The sequence below is a fragment of the Acomys russatus genome, chromosome 29 (genome assembly GCF_903995435.1).
Source record: "Acomys russatus chromosome 29, mAcoRus1.1, whole genome shotgun sequence".
NCBI classification, from domain to species: domain Eukaryota; kingdom Metazoa; phylum Chordata; class Mammalia; order Rodentia; family Muridae; genus Acomys; species Acomys russatus.
In genome coordinates this window covers 27,950,339-27,967,713 of record NC_067165.1, presented here as the reverse complement: position 1 = coordinate 27,967,713, position 17,375 = coordinate 27,950,339, and the positions used below count along the sequence as shown (strand labels likewise).

The window sequence follows — 17,375 nt, the reverse complement described above, 5'->3', positions numbered from 1 at the left end:
GCTCAGGCCCTGATGGGGCAGAGGAAATCAAGAGGCACATCTTCTACTCCACCATTGACTGGAATGTGAGTGAATCTGTCCACATCGGGGCTCTGTGATGGGTGCAGAAAGGGTGGGAGACCGGGGTGGGGGGTGGATGTGGGTGAAGAGGTAATCTGCCAACTGTGGCCAAGCTTCCACTCTTCCTGCTGGGGCTCCTGCCAGGCTGCGGGGTCACCGTGGTGATCAGAGCGTATGCCCCGCCTTGCAGAAGCTCTACCGTCGAGAGATCAAGCCACCTTTCAAGCCGGCCGTGGCCCAGCCCGATGACACCTTCTACTTTGACACTGAGTTCACATCGCGCACACCCAGGGGTATGGCCCTGATCTGGCTTTGTCTGTCTGGGGCTGGGCTTAGGGAAGTAGATCCCTGGGATACCATGGTGACCAAGGCCTCTGGAAAGCCACGTGTGTGGGTAGACACGCAGGATCTGGCACCGTGGGATTCATACTCTATCCTGCCCTCATACTGCCTGACTCGCTCTCGGGGGGCTCTCTGGGCCTCTTTGTTTCTGGGTAAGGGAATGAGATATCTAGTGGTGGTTTAGGCCACAACAGGAAAGTCAGGACCCCCGCCCCAGGCGTCTTCCAGTCCTTCCATGTCAGGCCTCCACTCGCCTCAGGGAGGAGGAATCTAACCTGGCAAACCTAGGATGGAGAAGAGTCTGTCAGAGCAGAGGTGCCGGTGCCCACGGGCCTGTCTTCTGATGCTAGGCCTCGCTTGCTTGTTCGATCCCTGGGTGCTGCGAGAAGCCAGTGAGGGTGGCTTCTAGGAGGGAGCTTGGGAGGCTCCAGACAGTCCGACCAGGTGCTGCCGGTGGCTAGGGAGTTGTGTGTTGGTTCTGTGGTGCCTTCTTAGAGAGTGTTTTTTCTCTGCGTAGGTTGCTCATTGGAAGCTCCTCACTTCGGAGCTATCTAGCTTTTCCTTATTTATCTGCCGAGCCCATACCAGGTCCCCGCTGTGTGTCAGCCGTAGTGAGAAAAGCAGTGAAGATGAAGACAGACCTCAGACAGTGCAAGGTGGCCGTGTAGCCCAGGCTGGGGGCCGGGGGGCAACATCAGGCAGCTTTCTAGGGGTCGGGGGCAGGCATAGGAGCCTTGAATGACAGACAGGGAGCAGATTATCTAATCCTGGGGACCAGCATGTGTGGTGGCTCTGAGCGCTCCAGTGGGGCTGAAATGTGGGGGGCCAGACTTGAGAGGTGGGGTCGAGCATTCCCCCTAACAAGTGCAAAGCGCAGGTGGCCCCAGACTTTTTGCGTGTGACTGTCCCTCCAGCTGTGCTAAGAATAGACCTGAAGAGAGAGAAGGACCTGGGATGGGGAGGCTGTGGGGGGAGAGGCATCCTGTGCCCAGCCTGAGCTGGAGGTCAGATGCGGGGGAGGTGTCCTGTGGCAGGACTGGGGTGGACTACGTATGTGTTTATTTGTTTCGTTAGTTTGTTAGTTGGGGTTTTTGAGACAGGGTTTCCTTCTGTAGCTCAGGCTACCTTAGGACTATTTAACCCAGGCTGGCCTCAGAGTCGCGGCACTTCCGTCTGTGCTGTCTGAGCGCAGAGATGGCAGGTGTGCGCCATCATGCCAGATTGGTTTATTTACTCATTTGTATGTGAGAGAAAGAATGAAAAGGAGGACATGACTACTGCTAATGCGCGGAGAAGATTCTTATTGTTGATACAAGGGAGAAAGCAGGCAGAGGGCAGAGTCCAGGCTAAACATGGCCGGCAGACTAACCCGGACCCTGAGGGGAAGAGGAAGGGAGAGCAAGACAGTAGCCACTGACCAAGAGGGGTGGCCTAGGCCAAGACCAAGAGACTGGAGTAGGGCTGGAGAGATGGCTCAGTGGTTAAGAGAGCCACCTGCTCTTCCAAAGGTCCTGAGTTCAATTCCCAGCAACCACATGGTGGCTCACAACCATCTGTCATGTGATCTGATGCCCTCTTCTGGCCCACAGGTGTACATGCAGGCAGAGCACTGTATGCATAATAAATAAATCTTAAAAAAGAAAAAAAGAGGGGCTGGAGAGATGGCTCGGAGTTTAAGAGCACTGATGCACTTCCAGAGGTCCTGAGTTCAATTCCCAACAACCACATGGTGGCTCACAACCATCTATAGGTGTCCTCTTCTGGCCTGCAGGTGTACACACAGGCAGAGTGCTATATATAATAAATAAATAAAATCTAAAAAAAAAAGAAAAAGAAAAAAGAGAGAGACCAGAGTCGCCAAAATGGCTGAGTTATATAGGGATCCGGCTGGGAGAAGGGAAGTGGAGACCCAGCCCTGGGATGGGCTGGAGAGATGGCTCAGTGGTTAAGAGCACTGTGTGCTCTTCCAGAGGTCCTGAGTTCAATTCCCAGCAACCACATGGTGGCTCACAACCATCTATAGTGAGATCTGGCGCCCTCTTCTGGCCTGCAAGTGTACATGATGCAGGCAGAGCACTGTATACATAATAAATGTTTTTAAAAATATATAAGGCTCCCTGGCCGAGGCAGGCCAGGATCCCTGCAGTCTTGGCATCAAGAGTAACCCCTCACAAGCCGGGCGTGGTGGCGCACGCCTTTAATCCCAGCACTCGGGAGGCAGAGGCAGGCGGATCGCTGTGAGTTCGAGGGCAGCCTGGTCTACAAAGTGAGTCTTGGATGGCCAAGGCTACACAGAGAAACCCTGTCTCGGAAAAAAAAAAAAAAAAAAAAAGAGTAACCCCTCACTTCCGTGTCCTCTCCTTGACAGACTCACCAGGCATCCCCCCCAGTGCTGGTGCCCATCAGCTGTTCCGTGGCTTCAGCTTCGTGGCCACTGGTCTAATGGAGGATGACAGCAAGCCTCGGGCCACTCAGGCCCCCCTGCACTCAGTGGTACAGGTGAGGGAGGTGGGGACTGCTGCTCAGCTGTCCTGAGAACCCAGGCGACCTCCAGCCTGCCGGACCCTCACTGTCCTCGTGTGTAAACCCGTTGGTGAAACCCAGTCCTAGATAACTTCAGAGTGGCTCTAAGTATTGGCTAAAAACGCAGGAACTTCTTAGCTCAGAGCTGGGGTCTTGAGGCCTGCCAGAGGTTTCCCTGTGGGTGTGATGAGGGCGTGGCTGGGTGCCCCTGATAGGAGTAGGTGGCAGGGGATGGTCTCTGCTCACGTTTGCCCCTCCTCTATACACAGACTGCTCCAAGCAAAGTTTATAGGTAAGAAGGAGTAGTGCAGACATCGGAGCTCTTGGCCTGGGTTTAGCTTACAGGCTGACCAGACTCTGGAGGAGACACCAGCCCCCCTGCCTCAGTTTCCTCATCTGGAGTGATACAACCTACCTCTGCAGAGGCTTTCCAGAGCTAATGTGTCAAGTAGGCATGCCCATCGCAGAGAGTAAAAAAACAAAACAAAAAAATCTGACCCTGGTTTTTTTGTGTTTTTTGTTTTTTGTTTTTTTGTTGGTGGTGGTGGTGGTTTTTTTTTTTTTTTTTTTTTTTTTTTTTTTTGAGACACAGTTTCTCTATGCAACAGCTCTAGCTGTCCTGGAACTTTCCTAAAACTTTCAAACCTTTTTATTTTTTTTCTAAGCCAGGAGATGCTGGCGCATGCCTTTAATCCCAGCACTTGGGAGGCAGAGGCAGGCAGATCTCTGTGAGTTCAAGGCCAGCCTGGTCTACAAAGAAAGTCCAGGACAGGCAGGACTCTGAATAACAGAGAAACCCTGTCTCAAAAAAAACCACAGGCTCAGGAGGCTGGAGAGATGGCTCAGAGGTTAAGAGCACCGGCTGCTCTTCCAAAGGTTCAATTCCCAGTAACCACATGGTGGCTCATAACCATCTGTAATGTGATCTCGTGCCCTCTGTACATGCAGACAGAACACTGTTTACATAATAAATAAATAAATCTTAAAAAAAAAAAAAAAGAAACACATGTGCTCAGAAAGAGGCACCTTCATGAGGTCACACAGATAACTCTTAATCCTGTGACTGTTTCTCCTTTCTCCACGCAGTCTCTACTGAGCGAGGGCCTGACCTTAGGGATGACACCCCCCCCCATGACCTTTGGCCCCTGGGTCAGTCAGGCTGATTCTTGTCTTCTCAGCAACTCCACGGGAAGAACTTGGTTTTCAATGACGGCTATGTGGTAAAGGAGACGATCGGCGTGGGTTCTTACTCCGTGTGTAAGCGCTGTGTTCACAAGGCCACCAACATGGAGTATGCTGTCAAGGTGGGCCTCATAACCATGCCTTGGCTAAGGCATACAGGGTTGGGAGTGAGGCCAGGTTACAGGTGACACTTGGATGGGAGTGTCTGTGTCTTATGCTGGGCATGAGGCTGACCCTCCCGGGGCCTTGTATGGGCTCCATGACAGAGAGACTCAGACCATAGGTCTGTCCCCTGATGTTGTCCTGGGGTTCCCCTCTCTTCAGGTCATTGACAAGAGCAAACGAGATCCCTCAGAGGAGATTGAGATTCTTCTGCGGTACGGGCAGCACCCCAACATCATCACCCTCAAAGATGTGAGTGGGGGAGTCACTGAAGCCAGATTGGAGCTGTAGGATTTGACTGAGGGACACCATGTTTCTTACTGCAGCCCTTCCTCCCAATGCTCACGGGAAGCGGCAGGGGTCCCTGAGCCCTCCCCCTGAGGACTGGGGTGTTCCTGGAGCCCTCAGGGATGAGGCCAGAGGGGTGGGAGCCCAGGCAGGTGGAGGCCCAGCAGGGCCACTGAAGGGTGGCAGAGCCAGCCCTCAGCCCCCAGGCTTTGTCGGGAGAGCTGGCGCTCCAGGGTCCCAGCCTGATGGTGGGTCTCTGCCAGGTATATGATGATGGCAAACACGTGTACCTGGTGACAGAGCTGATGAGGGGCGGGGAGCTCCTGGATAAGATCCTACGGCAGAAGTTCTTCTCGGAGCGGGAGGCCAGCTTCGTCCTGCATACCGTCAGCAAGACCGTGGAATACTTGCATTCCCAGGGGGTGAGTCTAGATTAGGGGGGTGGGGGGTGTCCAAGGTCATGACGCAGGCAGAATGCAAAAACTGGCCGGCTCAGGAGCGACGGTCTCCAGATTGCTAGTCAGGGACTCAGGATGGGTAGGCCGGTGGCTTTAAGAAGAAAGAAGAAGCTGGGCAGGGTGGCGCACGCCTTTAATCCCAGCACTCGGGAGGCAGAGGCAGGCGGATCGCTGTGAGTTCGAGGCCAGCCTGGATTACAAAGTGAGTCCAGGACAGTCAAGGCTACACAGAGAAACCCTGTCTCGAAAAACCAAAAAAAAAAAAAAAAAAAAAGAGAGAGAGAGAGAGAGAGAATGTTTCCTTTGATATTTCAGTGGGATTTCCACAGCCCCTGAATTAGATGGTTGTTACTGACATGTGACAGGTCTGAAGTCTGGGGCTTGGAGCTGAAAGGTCCTAGCACGACACACCGGGGAAAATGGAGGCTGGCAGTTGAAGGAAGGAGTAGATTTAGATTTTGTTTGGAAGGTGTAGGGTGGCCCCTAGGGGGGAGCTTTGTGGCTTCTAAGAGGGTGGGTGGCCCAGGTGCTGAGGAAGAGAGAGTGGGTAGGGCCGAAGAGCAGGTAAGGCTTTCTTTGTTGATCTTGGCCCAGCTACGTCAGCAGAGTGGGTGAGTAAAGTCCCTTATGGCAGTGAGCTGTCTTGGGCTTCTGTCTGTCTGATGTGATGTTTTATCAGGCAGTGAGGGGTTAAAAGTGATGTCAGCTTGGTGTCATGCACCTTTAATCCCAGCACTCAGCAGGCAGAGACACATGAACCTCTGAGTTTGAGGCCAGCCTTGTCTATGTAGTGAGACCTTGTCTCCAAAGAGAAACACAAGTACAGACAGACAGACGGTGGCAGCAGCCCACCTGTAATCCTAGCGCTTGTGGCTTGGGTGTGTGTGTGTTTGCATTTATATTGGCAAGTATGTGGGCAGGCATACAGACACATGTGTGCCTGAGTGTGGAGGTCAGAGGTCGGCGTTGGGTGTCTTCCTCGGCCACATTGTCCTGTCTACATTGAGGCAGGGGCTCTTGCTGATCTGGGATCGCGCTGACTAGCCTAGCAGCTTATTTCAGGGTCCCTGTCTCCACTTCCTAAGTGTTGAAATTACAAGTCGCCCGCCATCCGCCATATGTGCCCAGCGTTTACACGGGTGCTAAAGAGCTGAACTCTGGATCCCAAGTTTACATGGTGTCCTACTTTGCTTTCTGGTGCTGTGAAAAAGCATTCCGGCTAAAAGTAACTTGGGGAGGAAAAGCCCTCTTTGGGTTATAGTTCCCAGGTCATGGTCCATTGAGGGAAGTCAAGGCAGGAAGTGACAGAGGTCACTGAGGAGCACTGGTTACTGATCTGTTCATTGTGGCTTTCTCACCTTCTTTTTTTTTTTTTTTAACATTTTATACAGTGGGTGTTTTGCTTGCAAGCACCACATACATTTCCCCAGTGCCTGCATCAGCCAGAAGAGGGCATTAGAGCTCCTGGAACTAGAGTTACAGACAGTTAGGAGCTGCCATGTGGGTGTGGGAATCAAACCTGGGTCCTCTGGAAGAGCAGCCAGTGCTCCTAACCCCTGAGCCACCTGTCCAGCCCCATTTTGGTATAACACAGGACTATGTGCCCAGAGATATAATGCAGCCTGTATTATAGATGGGATCCCATCCATAGTGACATGAGTCATTAATCAAGAAAATGCTCCAAAGATCTGCTACAGCCCAATCTGATGGAGATATTTTCCTCAGTGTCCAAGATGACTCGTAACTTGTGTCATGATGACAAAAAGAAAAAATTAGCCAGCACATATGACAAATGTGGTGGCAGTACACGCCTTTAATCCCAGAACTTGGGAGGCAGAGGCAGGCAGATCTCTGTGAGTTCAAGGACAGCCAGGGCTACACCAAAAAAAACCTGTGTCTAAAAAACAAAACAAAACAAAAAGATTGTATGTACATGTGAGCACAGGAGCACCTTAGAGGCCCGAGGAGGGCAGTTGTGAGCCACCAGATATGGGTGCTGGGAACCAAACCTAAGGGTCCTCTGGAAGAGCAGCAAGTGCCCTTCATCATTGAGCCATCTACTCAGCATCTGACACGTGACTTCTACCTCTAGCTAAAGAGTGTTTGTTTTTTAAGCTGGGTCTTAATATAGATAGCCTGGACTTTTATATTATTATTTATACAGTATTCTGCCTGCATGTTCACTTGCATGCCAGAAGAGGGCGCCAGATCTCATTATAGATGGTTGTGAGCCACCATGTGGTTGCTGGGAATTGAACTCAGGACTTTTGGCAGAGCAGTCAGTGCTCTTAACCTCTGAGCCATCTCTCCAGCCCAGATAGCCTGGACTTTTAATTCTAGCACTGAAGAGACAGGGCAGACAAATCTCTGAGATTGAGGCCATGCTGGTCTACCTAGCCAGACTTTGTCTTCAAATGCACGAGAGCTCATCTACCTGGGCTCTCTTTCTTTTTCCTTCTTCTTTTTCTTTTCTTTCCTTTTTGCTTTTTCAAGACAAGGTTTCTCTCTGTAGCCCTAACTGTTCTGGACTTACTTGTAGACCAGGCTGGCCTCGAACTCACAGCAATCCGCCTCCTCTGTCTGCCTCCTGAGTGCTGGGATTAAAAGTCTACGACACCACGGCTGCTGGGCTCTGTTTCTTAGCTGAGTTAAGATTTGCATAAAGCGTGGGCCAGCGTCATCTGCAGTGTGAGACTTTCCTGTGTTAAGCTACTTATATGCAAAAGGGGTCATTAGTCCCCTTGGAATATGTCATGTTCTAAATATGTTGTTCCTGGCAGCATCATTTGTGGTATTCTGTGGTTCACACCATGCCTGTGTTTCCTGTAAGCTGAAACTTGTTGAAAGCCCTCTGGCCTTTGCCGCCCTGTCCCCTATCACTCAGGGCACTCACTCGAAGCTTTGATGTTGGGTGGGAGAGTGGGTCTTTCTCCATCCATGCTGAGAATCGAACCCAGGTCCTCATGTGTGCTAGGCACAAACTGTTCAAAGTTAGGGAGAGTAGGAATGTGGTTCAGAGGAGACCAGCCAAGGCCTGGGATCCAAGCAAATCCTGTACAAGACTTACCTGGGTTCTTTTTTTTATTATTATTATTATTATTATTATTATTATTATTATTATTATTATTATTATTATTATTATTATTATTGTGGCTGTCCTTGTTTTTTTTTTTTTTTTTTAGACAGGGTTCTCTGTGTAGCCCTGGCTGTCCTGGAACTCACTTCTATAGGTTGCCTCTGCCTCCAGAATACTGGGATGAAAAGTGTGTGGCACCACACCCTGCTTCTGTTTAGTATTTTTCAGATAATGTCTTGTAATACAACCCAGGCTAGCCTGAAACTTGCTATGTTGCCCAGGCTGGTCCTGAACTTAGTATGCGGCCTTGCCAGGCTGGCTTGGAACTCACAGAGATCCACCTGCCTCAACCTCCCCAGTGCAAGGATTATAGACAGGGTATCACCTACACCCAGCTAGAATACTTAGAGGGCGATTAGAAAGCAGGCTCGCTGTGACCGTGTCCAGCCATCCATCAGCATCTAGGTCCATGTTTGGTGATGGGGTGAGGGTAGGGGTCATGATGTCTCACGGGTCCACAGGCTCAGGATCTCCTCTATTCATACCAGGCAAGGTCACTTGTCCACTTAATGGGACATTGCACTCGATCGTGACAGGCGTCCACAAACATACCCTCATGTTGCCCCTGATTACTCAGGCCGGATGGGAGCAGTTCCATCTCCTCACTGGGAAGACCCTCATCTCGCCTTTCAGAGTCTTTGAAATGATTTTGTTGCTGGAATTGCAAAATTAAAAAAAAAAAAAAAAAATGGCGGTGTTAGGTTACACATAACTTACTAGGGGAGCTCGTTCACATTTGTTCACTTAGTTAATTCAGTGGGTGTGGGAGTGTGGGCCACAGTGCACGTGTGGGGGTCAGAGGATTACTTGTGGGAATCAGTTATCCCTTTTCACCATGTAGGGATTGAACTCGGGTCGTCAGGCTTGGCTGCAGGTGCCTTTACCCATTAAACCCTCTCAGAGGCCCAGGATTCTTTTATAAAAGGGAACTTTACCTTATAACCAAATTGAAGTTTGGTTACCACACCTGCTTTTAATGATCATGTTTGAAGTAGCTTGGGTTTCTTTCTTTTAAAGATTTATTTATTTATTTGTTTGTTTGTTTGTTTGTTTGTTTATTGTGTGTACAGTGCTCTGCCTACACACCAGAAGAGGGCACCAGATCTCATCATAGATGGTTGCGAGCCACCATGTGGTTTCTGGGAATTGAACTCGTGACCTTTGGAAGAGCAACTAGTGCTCTTAACCTCTGAGCCATCTTTCCAGCCTCTAAAAGGGTTTTTCGTTCTATTTTGTGTTGCTTTTTGCATATATAAACACACTATCTGCATGTACCTGCAGTCCAGAAGAGGGCATCAGATCTCATTATAGTTGGTTGTGAGCCACCGTGTTCCATTGCTGGGAATTGAACTCAGGACCTCTGGGAGAACAGCCAGTGCTCTTAACCTCTGAGCCATCTCTCCAGCCCCCATGGCTTTGGTTTCTTATGTGACCAATGTAAGCAGACTAATAATTAAACATGTCAGATCATAGAGTAAATGTTTCCTCTTCCTATTTTCTTAATACTGGTTAAAGATCCCACCAATGCCTTTGGCTTAATGGTTAAGTGCTTGCCTAAAGTGCTAGAGGCCCCACAGTATCAAACAAGCAAACAAACAAACAAACAACAACAAAAAGCAACTCAGGCCTCAGAAGTCTGAGGCAGGAGCATCATGAATTTGAAGCCAGTCTGGGCTGCCATATAACAAGACCTTGTCTCAAAAAAAAAACAAAAAAGGGCGTGGTAATGCATGGCTGTAATTCCAGCATTCAGGAGGCAGAGGCAAGTGGATCTCTGTGAGTTCGAGGCCAGCCTTGCCTACAGGGTGGATTCCCCAGGACATGTAGGGCTATAAGAAGACAGAGCTGAGCTAGTGAATTATCAGTGGGTAACCTGAAACTTAGGCAAGGAAGTGCTCTCCAGATAAGGGTGTCTCCAAAGGCCGGTTATGGCTGCAAGCTAACGCTGAGTTCAGGCAGCTCTGCATGTAGGAAATTGTCTCCTCCCAAAGCAGGAGCTTATAGGTCACTAATGTTCGTTTCTGGCCTTTTCCAGATTCCAGGGTCTGCAGATGCTGATGCAGGGTGCTCTTTTTGTAGAGGTGTTTTTTCGTTGTTTTTTAAATTTATTTTTATTTCATGTGCCTTGCTGTGTTGCCTGCATATATGTCTGTGTGTGGGGGTGTCAGATCCTCCAGAACTAGCTACAGATAGTGTGAGCTGCCATGTGGGTGCCGGGAACTGAACCCCAGTCCTCTTAACCAGTGCTCTTAATGGCAGAGCCATCTTTCCAGCCTTGGAGAGGTCTTTGCAGGGGCTCTCTAGGTTGGTGTGGCCTCTGAAGCTAAGACTCCAAAGAAGCTGGAAGAAAGGGATGAATGACAAGGGGACAGAGCCGGGACACCTGTTTGGTTGGGCTTTGGTTTTTTCAAGACAGGGTTTCTCTGTGTATAGCCCTGGCTGTCCTGGAACTCACTTTGTAGACCAGGCTGGCCTCGAACTCACAGCAGTCCCGCCTGCCTCTGCCTCCCAAGTGCTGGGATTAAAGGCCTGTGCCACCACACCCTGCTGCCCTTGTTTTAAATAGCATCTGTCTATTGGTAGCAGATCTTTCTTTTTAGTTTTTCGAGACAAGGTTTCTTTCTGTAGCCTTGGCTGTCCTGGACTCGCTTTGTAAACCAGACTGGCCTTGAACTCACAGCAATCTGCCTGCCTCTGCCTTCCAAGTGCTGGGATTAAAGGCGTGAGCCACCACCACCCAGCTCTTGATCCCCCTGGCCCTCCTTCCCCAGTGCTGGCATTAAATACCTGCCATGTTTTCTCATGGAAACCCTTGCTTTATTTCTCTCTCTCTCTCTCTCTCTCTCTCTCTCTCTCTCTCTCTCTCTCTCTCTCCTCTTTCTTTCTTTCTCTTTCTTAGACAGGGTTTCTCTGTGTAGTCTTGGCTGTCCTAGACTCACTTTGTAGACCAGGCTGGTCTCACGCCCACAGCAGTCCTGCCTGCCTCTGCCTCCCGAGTGCTGACATTAAAGGGCATCTGTCTAGTGAAATGTGTCATAAACCCAATGTGATGCACAAGTCACGGTGTCAGTTGGTTTCCCAGCAGTGAACACACCCTGTCACAGCTCTGACATCAACACACAAAGCATTTCCGAATCTCCCTTCAGAATAGCCTTCCTAAGCCCACTCACTTCTCCTTTCTGCTTGTTGTTTGTTGCTGTGGGGTTTTGGGGTGGGGGTGGGGGGACCAGGGGTTGTTATTGTTGTTTGTTTGTGAAAGAGAAAAGGACCTTGCTGTGTAGCCAGCCTGCAATTTATGGTCCTTTTTGGAGTACTAGAGTTACAGGCTCATGTGGCCACCCCAGCCCTTTGTGTTTTTGTTGTTGTTTGTTTTTTTGTTTTGGTTTCTCTGTGTAGCCTTGGCTATTCTGGACTCACTTTGTAGACCAGGCTGGCCTTGAACTCACAGCAATCCACCTGCTTCTGCCTCCTGAGTGCTGGGATTAAAGGCGCCCGGATGGCACACGCCTTTAGTCCCAGCACTCAGGAGGCAGAGGCAGGAGGATCTCTCTAAGTTTGAGGGCAGCCTGGTCTACAAAGTGAGTCCAGGACAGCCAGGGCTACACAAAGAAACCCTGTCTTGAAAAACCAAAAAAAAAAAAAGATTTGTGTGAGTGTGTGTCTGTGTGTGCGCGCGCATGTATGTCCATAGGTACAGATGCCTGTGGATGCAGAGTCCAATTGAGTGTTGTCCTCTATCCCTCCTGCCTGCTCCTTCCAGGCAGCGTGTCTCTTTGAACCTTGGGCTTATAAATTTTCTTAGCTAAACCAGAAGCCAGTAAACCCCAGCAATCCTCCTGCCTCGTTCCCGTCAAAACTGGGGTTCCGTCTGAAGCAGCTCTGGGGTTGCCTAACAAACATCCACCATTGTCCAAGCCCTGAGTTAAGCATTCTTCATCTTCCCTATGACCCTGGACCCTAAAACACTCCTCAGTCCATTTGACAGAGGAGAGAGCCGAAAGCGGAGTGGCAGACCACACAGCTTTGGGTGGGGCGGGGGAAGGTGGGGTCCAGGCTTCCTTCCCTGGCCTGCAGAAGGGGTGGGCTTTTGTTCTGAGGTTGCTGTAGGAAGGTTTGATATGCTTGGATGCCTTTGAAAAAAACTGAGCCTGAATTGCTAGGTGGTGACTGTCACCTAGTCCCCAGAAGCGGCGTTTAGTCTGGTTGCTGTGGTTCACACTCTGCCTAGCTTCTCTCATGACTGCCCAGCCCTGCTGTGATTTTTCTGTGACAGTGTGCACACTGCCTGACGGCCAGGCAGCAGTTGTATGGAGCTTTTCTAGGCTCTTCTAGCTGCAGGGGACACTCAGTTCCTGTCAGAGTTACTCATTTCTTTACGTTGCTAGGGCAGGGAAAGATGACACACTTCCCTGCCCCTGTTCCCCAAATGTGTCCTTCATGCCACACTAAACTGGAAAGGTCCTGCAACAGTGGTCAAGTGCTGCTCATGTTTCTTTCAAGTCAGCATTTCTCTCAAGTGTCTCTGTTTCCTCCTCTAAAATGTCACCAGCCTACTTGCTGAGGTGTGGTGACATCGTGATTGTGAAGTGACCTTTTTTTCTTTTTAAAGACAGGGTTTTTCTGTGTAGCCCTGGCTGTCTTGAAACTTGCTATTAGACTAGCCTGGCCTCGAACTCAGAGATTTGCCTGCCTCTGCCTCCCAAATGCTGGGATTACAAGCATATGCCGCCACTGCCCTGCTGTGAAGTAACATTTTAAAAAGGCTTATTTACGTATGTGTCTGTGAGATTATATGTGCGTGTGGTAGAGGGTGCATACCTGTGGAGGCCAAAAGAGAGTGTCATGTGTCCTCTGTTACTCTCCATGAATTCCTTTGAGGCAGGGTCTCTCCTTCAGCCTGGGCTCACATTTTCATGGCTAACACAGAGAGACCCTGTCTCGAAAAAACAAAAAACAGGGGGGAAAAAAACAAACGGGGGGGGGGGCGGCGTGCAGGGGGAGGGCAGAGAGAGAAAAGGGGAAAGGACCCATACTTGAGGAATGAGGGAGCTGCCCTAGAGAAGAGTAAATTAGAGGGAAGAATCAGGGCGGCTTTGCAGCTGCCGGCATCTAAACAGATTCCAAAAGGACAGTACGAAGCGATGAGATGGTCCCGTTTGTCCCGTTTGTCGAGGTGCTTGCTACCAAGCCTGACAGCCCAAGTTCGATCCCCAGGACCCGCTTAGTGGAAGGAACAAACTGACTCCCTCCAGTTGTGTTCTGGGCCTTTCCCTGTCTGTGTGCCCATCTGTGTGACTTCCTCAGTTCTAGCAGTTGGCACGTACTGACCCACAGCCCTCTGCCCCCTAGGTCGTCCACAGGGACCTCAAACCCAGTAACATCCTGTATGTGGATGAGTCCGGGGACCCCGAGTGCCTGCGCATCTGTGACTTTGGCTTCGCCAAGCAGCTGCGGGCTGAAAACGGGCTCCTCATGACACCGTGCTACACAGCCAACTTTGTGGCACCTGAGGTGAGTGGAGGCACCAGGAGGCCTTGTGCCTGCTCTTAACGGTCCCGTACTATCTGGAACTGAAGTGTTCATGACCTGGATCCAGGTACCAAGGGAGGAACACCTATAGCCCACACTGTATGTACTCTTATCTACCCTGCTGGGAACTGTTAGATGACTTAACGCCGCCCAGCCTGACCATCCTCCCCTGTCTCCTGCCAGGTACTAAAGCGCCAGGGCTATGACGAAGGCTGTGATATCTGGAGCCTGGGCGTACTGCTATACACCATGCTGGCAGGGTGAGTGTGAGGTCTGGGCCCCTGGGAGCCTCCCAGCCTCCTAACTTACCTCTAGTGCCAGGGTGGAGGCCAGAGGCTAAAGCTGGATTGGGAAACTTCTTTCTAGATACACTCCATTTGCCAATGGGCCCAGTGACACGCCTGAGGAGATCCTCACCCGGATCGGCAGCGGGAAGTTCACCCTCAGCGGAGGAAACTGGAACACAGTTTCAGAGACAGCCAAGGTGCGTCTGTGAGGGCTGGAGCATGGAGCCGCGCTGACCCCGGGGCTTTTCAGCGGTCCTTGGGACAGCCTCTTTCTCTTAAGTAGAATGTTCCACCAATCTCCATTGCAGTATTACCCCAAGTAGAAGATTCCCAGACACACACACACACCCGTTTACTGGCCCTTCTATGTTCTGGGCCCTAAGGGATACAGAGGGCTGCCTAACCCCTGTCTCTCTCTGTGGAGAGTTGGTGTGGTAGAAAATACGCCGGCACATCAAGGCTAGCTCTCCGGCCAAGTGTGTGGGTCCCTGCCTGTGCCCTGTGCCTTGGACTTAAGTATTGGGGCGTTTCTCTTCCGCGAGAACCTCTGCGTAACACCACCTACACCGGGTGTTGTCACCTCTGTTTCTCAGAAGGAAAACTTAGGCCCATAAGTAACGTGTCTGGGACACTCAAGCTGGTGAGGGCAAGAGCTAAGTTTAGCATTTCTGTTTGTTTGGGGTTAAGTTACTGTTTCAGGGTTTGTTTGTGGGGTTTTTTTGTTTTTTGTTTGTTTGTTTGTTTGTTTTTGTTGTTCTCGCTGTGTATGTACCCCAGGCTATCTCAGAACTTTGTCTGTAGACTAGACTGGCATTAAACTCACCAAGATCTGCCCCCCTCTGCCTCCTCAGGACTGGGTTTAAAAGTGTATATACCACCACAGCCAGCCTTGTTTTTTATTTTAATTCTCTGTGTGTGTGTGTGTGTGTGTGTGTGTGTGTGTGTGTGTGGTGTGGTGTGTGTGTGTGTGTGTGTGTGTGTGTGTATGTGTGTGTGTGTAAATGTACCTGCGAGTACAGGTGACTTGGAGGCTAGAAGGCATAGGGCCCTTTGGAGCTGAAGTAACATCTCGTGTGCCCCCTACAAGACTGCAGTGGTGGCGCACACCTTTAATCCCAGCACTCGGGAGGCAGAGGCAGGCAGATCTGAGTTCTGAGTTCAAGACCAGCCTGGTCTACAGAGGGAATTCCAAGACAGTTAAGTGTACAAAGAAACTCTGTCTTGAAAAGCCCAAAAGAAAAGCATGCTGGGAACTGAACTGCAGCCCTCTGGGGAGGCAATAAACACAAAGTTTGTCTGGTTTGGTTTTGCCTTGAGGACAAAGTCTCTCCCAGCCCTGGCTGGCCTTCAAGCCCTAGGTAGCTGAGACTTTTTTTTGGTTTGGTTTGGTTTGGTTTTTCAAGACAAGGTTTCTCTGTGTAGCCTTAGCTGTCCTGGACTCACTTTGTAGACCAGACTGGCCTCGAACTCACGAGATCTGCCTATCTCTGCCTCCCAAGTGCTGGGATTAAAGGCGTGAGCTACCCCCCCACCCCACCCCTAACCCGCCCCGGCCTGATTTTGAACTCTTGATCCCCTTGAGCCCTGCTTCCCCAGTGCTGGTATAAAATGCCTGCCACGTTTTCTCATGCCTTTCTCATTTCACTTTTGTTCTTCGTATAGTGCTGGGGTTGGAACCCAGTACCTCGAGCATGCCGGGCAAGCTCTCAGGCTCGCAACTACACCCTACCCCAAGAAAAGTCCAATTTGAACCCGCATCTGCTTGCCACTGCCCCCGATGGTTAGGCAATTCCCACCTTTCCACGTGACTTTTCTGAAACAGAAAGGGAAAGATGCCTTCCAAATGCCTGCAGCAGCCAAGATGGCCGGAAGGGACCCCTGGACTGTTGGGGAGGGGCCTTTGGTATATGATGAACACATTGTGGGGGCTCAGGCCAGAGCCTGGTGGACGCGATTGCCTCTGAATCGTTGGCCATCAGCGAGGTGCTCAGTGGAGCACGGCTATCTGTTCCCTCAGCGGCCCGCCCATCACCTCCTTACCCACGTGTCTCTAGGACCTGGTATCTAAGATGCTGCACGTGGACCCCCACCAGCGCCTCACAGCCAAGCAGGTCCTGCAGCACCCGTGGATCACGCAGAAAGACAAGCTTCCCCAGAGCCAGTTGTCCCACCAAGACCTGCAGCTCGTAAAGGTGGGCCTGGGGCTGCCAAGTGTCTGGGGGTTGGGCTTGGTCTCAGACCATGGGACTTGAAGTGGCAGAGCCAGGCAGTTCTGCCTGCCCAAATCCAGGAGATGTGGCAAGGGACTTAGCCCTACCCCCAAGGGAGTCCCAGACTTAACACATTCTCGTGTCCCAGGGAAAACAAGTGGTCATGAAATACCACCAAGGCTAGGAACGGTGGGACCCTGGGAGGGGTGGGCCAGACCCTGGAGTGCGTGTGTTTTGTCTGTCCAACCTCCTCCTTCTTGGTCTGATCTCCTCCCTTCTCTCAGGGAGCCATGGCAGCTACGTATTCTGCACTCAATAGCTCCAAACCCACGCCCCAGCTGAAGCCAATCGAATCATCTATCCTGGCCCAGCGACGGGTGAGGAAGCTGCCCTCCACCACCCTGTGAACCACAGTGCGGACAAACTTCTCGGTGGCAGAGTCCTTCCCGGAGGGAGCAGGCCTGAGTCACAGGACCAATAAAGTAACGTCCTAAAGGAAGTAATCAGCGAGACCACCCAAGTGAGGGTATGAAGTGCCTTCCTCCCCAGGACAGACTCTTCTGGGCTCAGGCTCCGTTGTATGAGATCCAGTCACTGTACAAACTATTTTTTAAGGAAAAAAAAATGGCATTATCTACCAAAAATATGGCATCTATCAAAACCATGGATTTTTACAAGATCCATTTGCCTTTTTGGCCACTGCAGTCCCAGGAGGAGCGCCAAGTCACATGGAGACTGTGTGGCCAAGACTCCCCTTGATCAGCTTTGGGGCCTTCCCCTGAGCACCCCCTCTATTGGCTATGGAGCCATCTGCACAGGCCTCCAAGCAGCCCAGCGTTGCCTCTCAGTCATCCACTGACTACCTGCAGAACTTGGTCCCCAGCTGGCTCCTTTTCCGTTCTGTTCTGGGTCCCTGTTAGAGCCAGGGACCCTGCCCCGTCAGCTCTTGGCTCCAGGCACCAGCGTCCACAGTGGGCCCCTGCAGGCGGGCCGGACAGCCCCCCCCCACCCCCCCACCCCGTGGAGAGGAGGCAGAGAGCACTTTTTGGGCAGACTTCCTGTCAGCCACTGGATAGAGTTCACAGACCAGGGAGGTGGGCCATGGGGGACGAGGGCTTTTTCATTTCCTCCTCAGCTGGTAACTCAGGGTTCACCTGTCCAAGGCCTTTCTAATAAACTTACAATCCTGTCGAAGCAA

The 17,375-nt window shown here is 51.0% G+C and overlaps 1 protein-coding gene across 3 annotated transcripts in view; it reads left to right on the top strand.

Moving 5' to 3' along the window:
* Rps6ka1 (ribosomal protein S6 kinase A1) overlaps positions 1-17,145 on the top strand; it is a 43,148-nt gene extending 26,003 nt beyond the window's left edge. For all 3 annotated transcript variants that reach the window (XM_051171275.1, XM_051171276.1, XM_051171274.1), the window contains 11 exons: positions 1-65; positions 251-353; positions 2,771-2,901; positions 4,104-4,229; positions 4,432-4,521; positions 4,821-4,979; positions 13,501-13,662; positions 13,864-13,940; positions 14,047-14,164; positions 16,022-16,159; positions 16,462-17,145. In XM_051171275.1, the coding sequence (XP_051027232.1) occupies positions 1-65; positions 251-353; positions 2,771-2,901; positions 4,104-4,229; positions 4,432-4,521; positions 4,821-4,979; positions 13,501-13,662; positions 13,864-13,940; positions 14,047-14,164; positions 16,022-16,159; positions 16,462-16,584 (1,292 nt within the window). In that variant the 3' untranslated portion in view covers positions 16,585-17,145. The remainder of the gene's footprint in view (positions 66-250; positions 354-2,770; positions 2,902-4,103; positions 4,230-4,431; positions 4,522-4,820; positions 4,980-13,500; positions 13,663-13,863; positions 13,941-14,046; positions 14,165-16,021; positions 16,160-16,461) is intronic.
* The last annotated feature ends 230 nt before the right edge of the window (positions 17,146-17,375 follow it).